Genomic DNA, 12,629 nt, shown 5'->3' on the forward strand with positions numbered 1-12,629 from the left:
CGCTGGCCTGCACTGCCCTCCATATCTCCCCACCTCTTTCTCCTCCCTCCCAGTTCTCTCTCTTATGTTCCCCAATGGCGCTCTGCTGGTAGTTCTGGAGCTCAGGGGAGAATGGGCCCCTAACTTAGAGAAGATTCTGGGGGATATGAATGGAAAACCCAGATGACTGCTCCAGAGCTGCTCTGCACACCCAGCAGGTGGCCCAGCAGAGCCCACATCCTCTGACCCAAGCTCCCCCCACCGACTTGATATGCAGCTCAGGGGTCAGGTTCACCCAGGGAGCAGGACCTCGGATACAGCACAGGAGAATGGGTGCAATTTCTTTAAGACACAGCAGGTATCCCTTTTTTAAGTGTACAGAGATCAAATCAAGAATCAAATCTGGGATGTTACCTTAAGATCAGCCTCCCGATTTCTAAAGCCCGAGATTCTGCCTGAAGACAAGTGCCGGGGATGATCCCTAGAGAACCCCGGCCTCCCATCGGTGGGCAACGTGGACTGGCCAGCCAGGGACTCATCCAGCCTGGCCTGAAGTGGGATGGATTCTCTTGAGGGAGGGGCTGAGCGGGGGAGAGGGGTGGGGGAGACGGGAGGGCAGCCTTCTTGCCTGGTGCCATCCTGTGCGCTACAGTTCACGTTGGCCCCGTGTTCCAGCAGGATGTTCAGGATGTCAGTCCAGCCCCGGGAGCAAGCCTCATGCAGGGCTGTGTAGCCAGCATTGTCGCGGTGATTCACATCTTCACTGTCTTTCTGGAGGCAGTAGAGGACAACGTCCTGTGGGGACAGGGAGGGCGCCGTGAGCAAAGAGAGGCTGAACTCTCACAGTCACCTGGGTTAGGTTTGAAGCTCTCCACGTGTCCGAAGAGTCTGTTTAGTGCTGTTTAGTCCAGGGACTGACGGGCAGATCTCAGAATCTATTGTCAACTAAATCAGTCCTGAGGTGCCAGCTTTGGGCAGTGTCCTCAGCAGAGCGGAGACATTTCTAATGACTGACAACACTGACCAGGGTGTGGGCTGTGGGTGTGAGCCCCTCAGAGAGGCTCACCTGCCCACCTGGAGCTCATACCCTCAGGCCTGCTGGTGTGACTGCTGTTCCCTCCTCCGGGGCTTTGCAAGACGGCCCCAGACCAGAGAAATGAGACTTGTGCTGGCAAACACCACCTCTGGCAGTTATTTGAAAACAAGGAAGAAAGAACTGGTTTAAGTACCATCCCTGGATGTGTATCCCAGGGCAGTCAGTTCTAGCCCTCCCGTCAAATGAAGACTGTTCTGAGTATCATCCAGGGTGGTCAGTCATCCATAGTAATGATCAGTGTCCCTGGGCTGAGATGACAGGACGATAAGTGAGACTCCAGGCTGAGAAGCAGCTGTGGTGGATAAGCTGAGGCAGAAGGGAGAGGCAGTCCCTCTTCTGAGGGAAAGAGGCTGACAGCAGCTACCAGTGGCCTCTCGTCAGCTCCCCCAGGCCCTGGTGAGATGGGACTCAGCCATCCTGACTGACAGCTAGCACACCGGCTGGCTGGCTAGAGCCTATGTGTGCCTGCATGGGGGTGCTGCCTTGTGGACATGGAACTGTCACATTGTCTCTACCCAGGGGGTCACGAGGCCCCCCACCCTTCCCACCACTGCAGATACCGCCTCTTCGTCCTGGCCTCAGACGCCTCCTCCTTCCCTTCCTCCCATCACAGGCTGTCCAACCTGTCCTTGCCCTGTCCTGATCGGTTCACCTATGGTCTCCTGCTGCCTGCTTTGGCTCCAGGTAAAAGAAACTCACTTAAAGGGCAAGGGTTGGTCATCATTTTTTCTTCAGATCTCCCTTGGCAGCTATCCAGGCCCCTACACTAGGTGCTCAAGACAGACAGGTGGCTTGCCAGTGAGACAGTGTCAAGGTGGCTCTCATGCCAACCCGCCTGGCTGGGAGTGCAGCTGTCTTTAAATGAGTCAGTTATGGGTATTGGAAGCCTCAAAAGAAAAAAAAAAAAAGAGGACCTACTCTATAGCCCAGCATCTCCACACTTCAGAGCAAATCCTGGGGAAATAACTGGTGTGGCCGGCAAAGGCATAAGCTCAAGGAGCTCATATCCACAAAATACGCTCATATCAATGAAAATGTCCAACAATGTCATTGAATGAATCTGGCTTCTGCCCCTACCCTGGCACTTGGGAATCAAAAAGACTCTGGTGTGAATTCAGACTCACATACACATAGTGCTTGAGTGACTATGGACACATCACTTAACATGGCTAACCTTTGATTTTCTCACCTGTAAAACCGGGTTAATAAAACTTACCTCCATAGGCTTACAGTGAAGATGAAAGGATATGAAGTAACAAGAGCTCTTAACATGACCAAAGAGGTGCTCAACAAACACCAGCTTCCTTTCCAGTCCATAGGGAAGCAGCATAAGGTAAGGGTGAGCACAGCTCTGCCCCTCCAATGTACTCGACCCCTCCACTACTGGGAGGCCAAAAGGAGGGGAAGCTGGAGGGGGATATAAAGAGTAAGCGATGATCACCCCCATTCCTCTCTGAGTGGGGAGCCATAGCACAGGGAAATTCAAGGTGACATAAAACCCCTCAAATCCCATTTCTGGCCTATGAAGGTACTGGGTGATATTGTCTTACCATTTCAATGCTATTCATCATAAATTGACATCCAATCGGGTTTGCAAGCCCACACAGCACGTCGGGACAAGGCAGCACCACAGGCCATATACACAGTAGGAGGGGGCCATCCTGGACTCAAGCCCCAAAGGCCTGACCAGGCCACAGAAGAGCCAACAGGGAGGTTAGCCACAGATGCTGGGGCAACGATATCCTGTAGATATGAGGAGGTGTTCCTTACTTTGTAGCCAAGGCGGGCCGCCCGCTGTAGGAGGGTCTCGCCAGCATTTTTGTTCACTATGAGACGACGAGCCTCTGGGGGGATCTGCCGGGCTGTGGGCGACTCGGAGGCCTCCTCTGAGCCAGCACTTCGGGACTTAGAGGGTGTGCATGGTTCTGTGGGCTTTGCTGGGGTGGGAGATTTGGGAGGGCGTGTCTTCTGCTGGCTCCAACGCCCTTTGCCCTGGAAAGCAGAGACACAGATCAGCACAACTCACCACTGCATTTCTACCCAGCGAGCAGATGCAGAATGGCTCAAGACCTCAACCCCGAAAGCCAAGCAATAACGAAGGGATTGCACGCAGAGCTCGAGGGGATATGCCAGCTTCTCTCACACACTCTGCATGCCTTCTTTACCTGCCTTGATCCCCATTTGTTGAAGTTTTTAACTAGTCACCTCGATAAATAAGCAGAAGCAAACTCTCAGAGTGAAGAGAGGTGGAGACAGCTCGCTGTGACAAAAGAGGCACAGCTGTGGAAGCCTTCACTCTGTTGCAAAAAACTTCCCCCAACATCCAACCCTCACCAGGCTTTCCCCACCCCGTAGCACACTGTCCCCCTGGATCACACCCGTACCCACCTGGGCTGGTGAAAAGTGCTCAGGCTCTCGAATCGAACAGACCGGGTTTTGAATCTTGCCTCTGCCAGCCACTAGCTGGGGCAAGACCTGGGGCAAGACCCAACCTCTCAGAGCCTCACTTTCTCCCCCACAGGGTCTTTGAGATAATGAGCTAGAGCAGCAACAGAACAATGCACACGGTGGGTGCTCATGAAACATTACAGTCCTTTCCTCATGAATGACCTGTGCTTGTCTCCTTTCTTCTCCCATTTTGAACTGGAATGTCCAGAACAGGTTCTCGTGTCTGACACACCATGGTTTATTGAGTCCATAGGGGTAGGTTACTTGTCTCTTTCAGATGAGAGGAGGGGACTTCAGACAGAGAGGAATTGTGTTTGAGGAGCTGTACTCAAGGAACCAGACCCAAGGTGCTTCATGTTCACCTGGACCTAAGTTTGATGATGAGATTCTAAACTTGGAGTTAATGCCATAAGTGGACAAGACTTTGGGGGAGCTGTGGGAGAGGAGGGTATGACTTGCACGTGGAAGGAATATGAATCACCGGGGGGCCAGAGGACAAGAATGTGCCCCCATCAGACACTAAGATGACTGTGATGATCCCCACCTCCTGATATTCACGCTCTTGTGTAGCCCTTTCTGCACAGGAGAAGGCAGAGATGATGGTGTGTGAACCTCCAAGGCCACGGCCTAAAAGATAATGTGGCTTCTGCTTTGCTCTCTTTTGAATCGCTCATTCAAGAGGAAGCCAGCTGCCAGGTCTTGAGGACAGTCAAGTATCCTTTAAGAGGCCCAAGGGGCAAGCAAAGGAGGTCCCCCACCAACAGCAAGCCTCGACTTGCCACCTATGTGAGGGAGCCACTCAAGAAGCAGATCCTCCAGGCCCAGTAGAGCCTTTGGATGAATGGAGCCCTGGCTGACACCATGACTGCAACCTCATGCATGGGAGACCCCAAGTCAGACACAGCAAGGCTGCTCCTGAATTCCTGACCCCAGAAACTATGAAATAATACATGCTTATTGTTGGGTTAAACTGCTAAATCTTAGGGTAGTTTGTTGAGCAGTGCAATAGATAACTAGGAGGGCTTCCCAGGTGGGTCACTGGTAAAGAATCTGCCTGCCAATGCACGAGACCCACGTTTGATCCCTGGGTCGGGAAGATCCCCTGGAGATCTCCCCTGGCTACCCACTCCAGTATTCTTGCCTGGAAAAATCCCATGAATAGAGGAGCCTGGTGGGCTACAGTCCACAGGGTGGCAAAGAGTCGGACACGACTGAGCAACTGAGCACAACAGATAATGAATACCTACTTACCCAAATCCACTAGAGCATCAAGGGCTCCCTTAAATCCTATGTCGTCTACAACACTGTGGTCCCCACTGCTCTTTCTCTACACACCCAGAACACCTAGTCTGAATCACATAATCCAATGCCTTATGCCTGACTGTCAACTTCCTTCTGTTGTTTCATGGGCAAGTCTGGCCTCCCCTGCTACATTTTAAGCTCCTTGGGGTTAGGGTTCATATTGTCATCATCTCTTTTGTTCCTTACAGCACTTAACTCGGGGTTGGGCATGTCACTGCAACAAACATTTGTTGACTTGATTCAAGCCAGCTATACATAGAGCCCTGAGCAGCCAAAAGAGTTGCCTAGAAAGACATGAAGCCAGGAAAGAAATGGCACCTGGGAAAAGACACTGACCCAGGGCATTTGTTTCCTCTGGTAAACTGCAAGAAAAGAGCTGTTCTCTGTCCACATCCCAAAAGGGCATAGAGGTATACCAGCTACCAGGAAGGCCCTGGCTATGAGGGTAGAATGTGGCTTTCTTGCCAGGAGGACAGAGGTGTACAATGGCAATACTGGAAGATGCTGGGTAAAATGCCCAAGTTGTTGCTAAGCTAATTGAGGAGCCAAAGGGTGACTCCCCTTTGAGGGGCCAGAGCTGGCAGAGAAAAGGGAGGCTGCCAGAGAGAGGGAGGAGCAAGACCCCCCTGCCCTGCCCCCATGGCTTGAAGCCCCTGTGGGAAAAAGCCTTTGGCTGATGCACCAGCTTCAGTGTTGCAGGCGCGTCCCCACCCTCCCCTGCCTTGCTTCTCACTACAAAGCACTGTGCCATGGGGGCAACTGGAGCAGGTGGTAGTGACTGGGAAAGAAAGAAAGGTGGGAGGGAGAAAGGGAGGCCCTGGGAAGGCAGAAAACCTCTCTGGGAGAACATATCAGTGGACACACTGCCAGGCAGAATCACCAGACAGAAGCATCAGCGTGTGCTGCTGAGTGTCAGGTGGCTCGTCACCTTTGTGTGGGACGGGGTCATGTGAGTGGGGAAGAGCAGGGGATGAGGATGTCCACCTTCCACCAGAGCTGCTCCGGGTGGCAGCATCTCCCTGCCCAGCCGCGCCCTACCCCAGTGTCACCTGAATGCAGACAGAAGCCACCCATTCACAGGGTGGAGGCATATGGAAAGGATAGGGGGTGGAGGTGCCCCAGGGGCAGCCAGGCCTGCCTCATGCCCCAGGTCTGTCACTCGGACCACTGAGTAACCTCAAGCAAGTCCCTAAACCTCCCCAAGCCTTGGTTTCCTTACCATAAAATGAGAACAAGAGGGCCCACCTCTGACAGCTGCTGTGGGAATTGAGTGATCACGCGAGCAGAGCGCCTGGCACAAAGCAGACGCCTTGGTTCCTGCCTTGGCCCCTCTGGGGTCTCCAGGAGCCGGCCCTGCTACCTGGCCTTCCTGTGTCTCTGTCCCCTCATTCTTGCCTCAGTCTGAAGCTCGAGGGTTTACACCAACCTCAGAGACAGCACTTGACCATTATTAAAGCCTTTCACGTCCATTGCCTCCTTTGTTCCCCTAAGCACCCTTGTGGGATGGAAAGGACTGGAAGTATTATCTCCTTTTTTTAAAGATAAAGAAATAGGCTTGAGCACTTTGTTTGCACTGAAATCAGATTCCAGAACAAGGATAGGGGACTTGAGCACTTGGGTCTCCTAACTTTTGCCAGTGCCACTCAGGGACCCTGTTCTGGAGCTGGAAAGAGCCATTAAGAGTCACAACCACCTAAACCAGCCCAATATGACCTTTTGATTTTTGGTTGTCAAGACAAACACATATTACAGGCATACATTGAACCTGAGCCTCGCATCTCTCAAACATCCTCGCACCTCCAGGATGAGGATCGTGTGATTTTCTTTTTTTTAATTGTACGATGTGGAACTCAACACCAATGCCATGAACATCAGAATCCAAAGAGACATCAGTTTTGAACAGGGGTTCTAGTGCGCTTGCTTGGCTATGGATTGATAGGCAATCATGAGAAGCACAGAAACTGAGGAGTGGGGTTGGGAAAGTACAGCTATGACCAGTCCAAGTGGAATTCCTTCAGCCCCACCCTCAGGCAACCTTTGTCTGGACATCAACATCCTTGCTTCTACAAATTGTTTTCTACCTTGATTGACTCAGAAAACTCCCTGATTGGTTTCCAGTGAGTTAAGCCCAGACAAAAGCTTCTTGATCGGATGTTAACAAGCTATTCAGGCCAACATTCTGCCATATTCTTTAACTCTTCCCTAACTCTAAGGAGATCCAAGGATTGTTGAGGCAAATTCATCCTGGGCCAAACCCTACAGTTTGTAGATGCTTATTATTAGCTCTGATTTCAGTTCCCATTCTTCAAATCCACAGCCCAACCCTTCTACAACTAGTTTAAAACACTGTAATAAATATGAGTTAATTTAATCCCCCCATGCACTCACTCAGGCTTCCCTGGTGGCTCAGACATTAAAGAATCCGCCTGCAGTGCGGGAGATCTGGGTTGGGAAGATTCCCTGAAGGAGGGCATGGCAACCCACTCCAGTATTCTTGTCTGGAGAATCCCATGGACAGAGGAGCCTGGTGGGCTATAGTCCATGAGGTCACAAAGAGTTGGACACGACTGAGTGACTCACACTTTCACTTTTTCTGTTCATGCACTTACTCACTCACTCAGAAGACTGTTCTTCAAGGAGCTTATGGGAAACATGTCACCCTAGCCAAGTCTCCACTCCCAACTCCCTTGGCTGATACCATACCTTTGGATCTTCTGAGACCGTCACCATGTGCTTGGTCTTGCACTTTCGTTTTCCTGATGGCTTTTCTGAATTTTCAAGGCAGGCTGGCTCCTCAAGGTTTTTTGGGAGGAAACCATTTGGTGAATCTGAGATCCCCTGGGCTTTGTTGGGCAAGAGAAGGTTCCTGTTCCGGAGGCGGTGCTCTGGGCTCTGGGAGGAAGTCTTCTGCTTACGGGCCTTTAAATCTGCAGGAAAGAATGGATGTCAGGGAAATGGCACACAGAAAAGCAGCGCCTTCCTCTAAGCTGAATCAGAGGACTTTGGGGATTAGACTCTCAGGACAAAGTTGTGTAACTATTCCCTACCAGTATCTGGTGCGGGGCTGCCTATTCTACTAGAGGCTTCTCAAACAGACACTGTGCTTCCATATCAATGTCCCTCCTCTCCAAGCAGAAGACAACTCCCAGCCCTGCTAGCAGGGGGCGGCCCATCTGGCTGTCCCAAAGATGAGGGTCAATTTAAAAGGAAATCAGAACTTTCCCAGCATTTCCCCCCTTTGTCTCTTTCTCCACTCCAATATGAAACAAAGTTAGCAGCTCTGCTGAAGTGAAGCATGTAGTATACTAGGGGCGAGTAAATGGGAGAAGGCGTCCCTCACGGCCTTAGCTCTACCCGCCTGCCTGCCCTGTTGGTCTCTCTCCAGGCACACAAAGATCAAAGTATCACAGAAACTCCCTGAAACCAGAAGCTGCCATGGGCCAACTTAACTGGGGGGGAAGTCACAGAAACCCGCTGCCCTCCATGGCTGGAAATCAAGTCACTGGGACACACTGAGCAACGTCTCGAATTCTAGTCATAGCTCACTGAAGAGAGCACATTCCAATTTCCAAAAGGCCTGCTGGAAACTCCATTACCAAGAGCTTCATCCAGCAGGGTCAGTCCTAAGCCCCATGGGATGGGGTGGGACAGACTGAGTTGATCCTTATCTCTTAACATGACTGTTACATGGCATGGCCACTAGCTGTGTGGTTGCTGAGGGCAGGTCATAATCTCCCTGAGCCTAGTTTCCATGTCTGTAAAATGAGGAGGATAGAATCCACACCACCCTTTTATAAAGTGTAAGGCATCATTATTACTGTGTTATGTAAGTGTAAGCTTTTAGGCAGGACCATTCCCATGTAGTCTTTATCTCCCTGCCAGGACTGGCCACCATGCCTAGTGAACAGTGAAAGATCAGTATGTCTCTGAAGTAACTGCAGCCTCAGTTTCTCCAAGTTGTGAAATGAGGGGGTTGTGCAAGATCCAAGAGTTCTCAACCCACCTCCCTTGACCTTGGCTTCTCCTACGTGTGACATTGCCAAGGGCAGATCTAGATGGAGGAGCCATCGTCACAGCATGAGGAATTCTCCGCAGGTTACACACAGCTCTCAAAAGGCCAGTTGTCACAGTCCCCCTTCCTCCCACCTCTCCCTAGTCCACCAGTGGGTCCCCACCTCTGCCTAAAAACTGCTGTGCTGCTGTTTACAATAGCCAGGACATGGAAGCAACCTAGAGGTCCATCAGCAGATGAATGGATAAGAAAGCTCTGGTACATATACATGATGGAATACTACCCAGCTATTTAAAAGAATGCATTTGAATCAGTTCTAATGAGGTGGATGAAACTGGAGCCCATTATACAGAGTGAAGTAAGTCAGAAAGAAAAACACCAATACAGTATATTAACACATATATATGGAATTTAGAAAGATGGTAACGATGACCCTATATGCGAGACAGCAAAAGAGACACAGATGTAAAGAACAGACTTTTGGACTCTGTGGGAGAAGGCGAGGGTGGGATGATTTGAGAGAACAGCATTGAAACATGTATATTATCATATGTGAAACAGATCACCAGTCCAGGTTCGATGCATGAGACAGGGTGCTCAGGGCTGGTGCACTGGGATGACCCTGAGGGATGGGATGGGGAGGGAGGTGGAAGGGGGTTCAGGAATGGGGACACGTGTACACCCGTTGCTGGATCATGCGAATGTATGGCAAAAACCACCACAATATTGTAAAGTACTTATCCTCCAATTAAAATAAATTGAAAAAAAAAAAAAAGAACTGCTGTGCTGGATGGCTTCTAATGGCACTTCAAGTCAGCACATTATCAACCAGGCCTTTTAATGTAACCAGTTTGGGCTGAGGCAAAAGAGGAAGGAACAGAAGCGGGTCTTGTGAGGACCTCAGGAAACATGGGGAAGCCATATTACAGCATTCAATGCCGCAGGAAAAGCAGCAGGCCCTTCCCCATGTACTCAGGGCAGGGCAGGCTCTGGAGTTTATTCGACACTGGTGGAGCACCCTCATGGTAGCACCGAAGGGAACAGGGAGTGAAGGTAGCAGGTATGTGAGTGGCAATGGCTCTTCTTATCCCCTCTGCAAATCAAGAAGAGAGAGACCCAAGTCCAAGACGAAAAGAAAGATCATGAGGCTCACACGGGAGTTGTCTGGTCTAGTTTGGTCTCTGCCTGAGTCTGATGTCAGCCTGAAAGAGGGTAGTAACAGGAACTGGAGCTTCTGGAGAAGAGAGATGTTTGTCAGGCAATTCCTTCAAGAAGAGTTAGTGTCAGATCGGGAGAAGATCGTAGGCCAAAGCCAACAGACTCAACTCAAAACCCATAGACACACACACGGAGGGAGAATGATTTGGTTTCCAAACACTGGAGGTGTCCCCACAACCAGCAGAATGCCTTGTGAGTGGCGCTCCCATGCTCCTGGAGGTGGTTATGTTGAAGCTGTCAAGAGTGCTGTGGTGATACAAAAGTGAAGTGAAGTTGCTCAGTCATGTCCAACTCTTTGCGACCCCATGGATTGTAGCCTACCAGGCTTCTCCATCCATGAGATTTTCCAGGCAAGAGTACTGGAGTAGGTTGCCATTTCCTTCTCCAGGGGATCTTCCCGACCGAGGGATCGAACCTGGGTCTCCCGCATTGTAGGCAGATGCTTTTACCATCTGAGCCCCAGGAAAGTGGTGATACAAAAGCTTCTCTTTATCCTAACACAAGTGGCTGAGGCCAACTGCTTGACACCTCACTCCTGACCAATCCATCATGGCTCTGGCAGAAAAATGGGAAAGTCAGCCCCACTCTCACACAGTTGACAAAAACTGGCTCAGTTACTCTCTTAAGTGTGGGGATAGATATAATATACATCTCTATTTAAACAGGGCCAGAGATGAAGGTTAGCCTTCTTGGCATTATAGCAAACCCAGAATCTACTACCCACTCCAACATGGTTGTTCAGTTTTCACTAATAACGAGACTGTAGATATTTACTAGCAGCTCAGGATGAATATATTATAGGAGACAATCAATTGTTGCTTCTAGGGCAGAGGTCAGAGAAAGAGAGTGAAAGACAGAAGTGTTTTCACTGAACCCAGAGATGTGCTTTTCGCTCATCTAAAAATCCACTACAGGAATGGGCCTGAAGAGCACTTAACAGAACAAACTGGTATTGGCCTTGGTGACAGTCTGTGCCTCCGTGATTGCGTATCATAGCATCCGACGTGGCCAAAGAGAGCCTGGTGTTCTCCTCTGGCTACCCACTTTTCCAGCTCAGGTCCAACAAAAATGATGCCACCTTGGGTCATATCAAAGCTTCACTCTGCCTCAATAACCTCTGTGGCTTTAACCAAGAAAGCCAAGTTGTGCCTGCTTCTACTTGAACTTCTTACATCACTGGGTTGAGGAAACCATTGTACTTCTTTTTAACTTTAGGGGCTGGAGGCATCCCAGGAAAGGCAGCCAATGCCCTCTTTCCTCTCGAACCTAGGATTCTAGGAGAGAAAACCCAACCTCCCACGAGACCTGACTCCCTCAGGCCAACCAGAGAACTGCCTGGTAACCAAGGACATCACTGTGGCCGTGCCCACACGTTCAGACTTTTATATATATATATAAAACTAGAGGGCTTGGGCATACATGTCCTCAGCTCACCGGCAGGTCAGTGGAAACTCATTCAATCTCAACCCCAAGCCAAGACCTTGGGACTGGACTTGAGTGACCCCCTCTGGCAGCTGGTGCTCATAGCACCGGGTTTCTCTGGGTGCAGAGGCCTTTGGCGGGTGGAGAGGAGGCAGGGATGGGAGTACCCATGATGCCTGAGGGTCCCTAGAAGCCAGAGTCACTGTGGTTTGGGGACGGGTGACAGCAGCTGCCTGGGGCAGAAGCCCCTGGCCAGCCTTACCTGCTCTCCCTTTCCGCCGCTGCTCTTCCTCCTGCTCCGTCAGATACTCCCCAGTCTGGTATTTTCGGCTCTTCTGCCGTCTCCGTTTCTTCCTCTTCACCAGGCCCTCCTCCTCGTCTTCCTCCTCCTCCTCGTTGGTGTCCCACATTTGCCGGGCAGCCTCTGTTCTCCAGGGCATCTCTCGGGCTCGCCATAGGTGCCTGCGGCCCTGGCTCAGCAGGGTCTTATCTTGGGCATGGTGGCTGCGATACTGGGTGTCCCGCTGGGTCTTTCTCACCTTTCGACGCTTGGCCGGGGTGGGAGTCACTTCCTCTTCCTCCTCTGTGGGGAAGACTTCCTGGCATCCCATGTCAGTATCTGCCATACCAGCAAAGGAGCTACAGATGCTTCCTGCGGGTGGGATGTACAGAGGACGGTCATGTATCTCTTCAACGGACTAAGAGTATGGGGTCGAAGCAAGTGCCCTGGATTAGGAGCTAGCAGGTCTGGGTTCGAGTTCAGGCTCTGCCAGTTATTGGCTGTATGCTCTGGGAAAGTTCCTTCACTTCTGTCTCCTTGTCTATAAATTGAGAATACTGTCCTGTGCCTTACTGACCTCACAGGACTGTTCTGAGGCTCAAATGAGATAAGTCACTCCAAAGCGGTTTACAGAGTCCAATAATTACACAACTGTCGAGCATCCAAACCACACACCCTTCCTCATCCGTGCTGCCCTGCCACTTTCATTCATTCCACAAACTCTTACTTAGTGCTTACGAGGTGCCAAGAGTTGTGTGAAGGGCAGGAGAGGGACACGGGGTTTAGTAGAGGGTAAGGGAGGGCAGACTGACATGGCGCCCCACCCCTGCTCACTATGTGACCCCCAAACTTGCTGACAGATCCACCCTGCG

General features: G+C 50.9%; 1 protein-coding gene across 3 annotated transcripts in view; it reads right to left on the reverse strand.

Moving 5' to 3' along the window:
* The window catches only part of BCORL1 (BCL6 corepressor like 1), a 59,598-nt gene that overhangs the window by 12,199 nt on the left and 34,770 nt on the right, over positions 1-12,629 (reverse strand). For all 3 annotated transcript variants that reach the window (XM_081566619.1, XM_081566620.1, XM_081566621.1), the window contains 4 exons: positions 11,740-12,129; positions 7,529-7,752; positions 2,846-3,067; positions 608-774 (listed from right to left, as the gene is read on the reverse strand). In XM_081566619.1, the coding sequence (XP_081422745.1) occupies positions 608-774; positions 2,846-3,067; positions 7,529-7,752; positions 11,740-12,129 (1,003 nt within the window). The remainder of the gene's footprint in view (positions 1-607; positions 775-2,845; positions 3,068-7,528; positions 7,753-11,739; positions 12,130-12,629) is intronic.

Source organism: Giraffa tippelskirchi, chromosome X (genome assembly GCF_054371585.1).
Source record: "Giraffa tippelskirchi isolate mGirTip1 chromosome X, T2T-mGirTip1v1.2.pri, whole genome shotgun sequence".
NCBI lineage: Eukaryota > Metazoa > Chordata > Mammalia > Artiodactyla > Giraffidae > Giraffa > Giraffa tippelskirchi.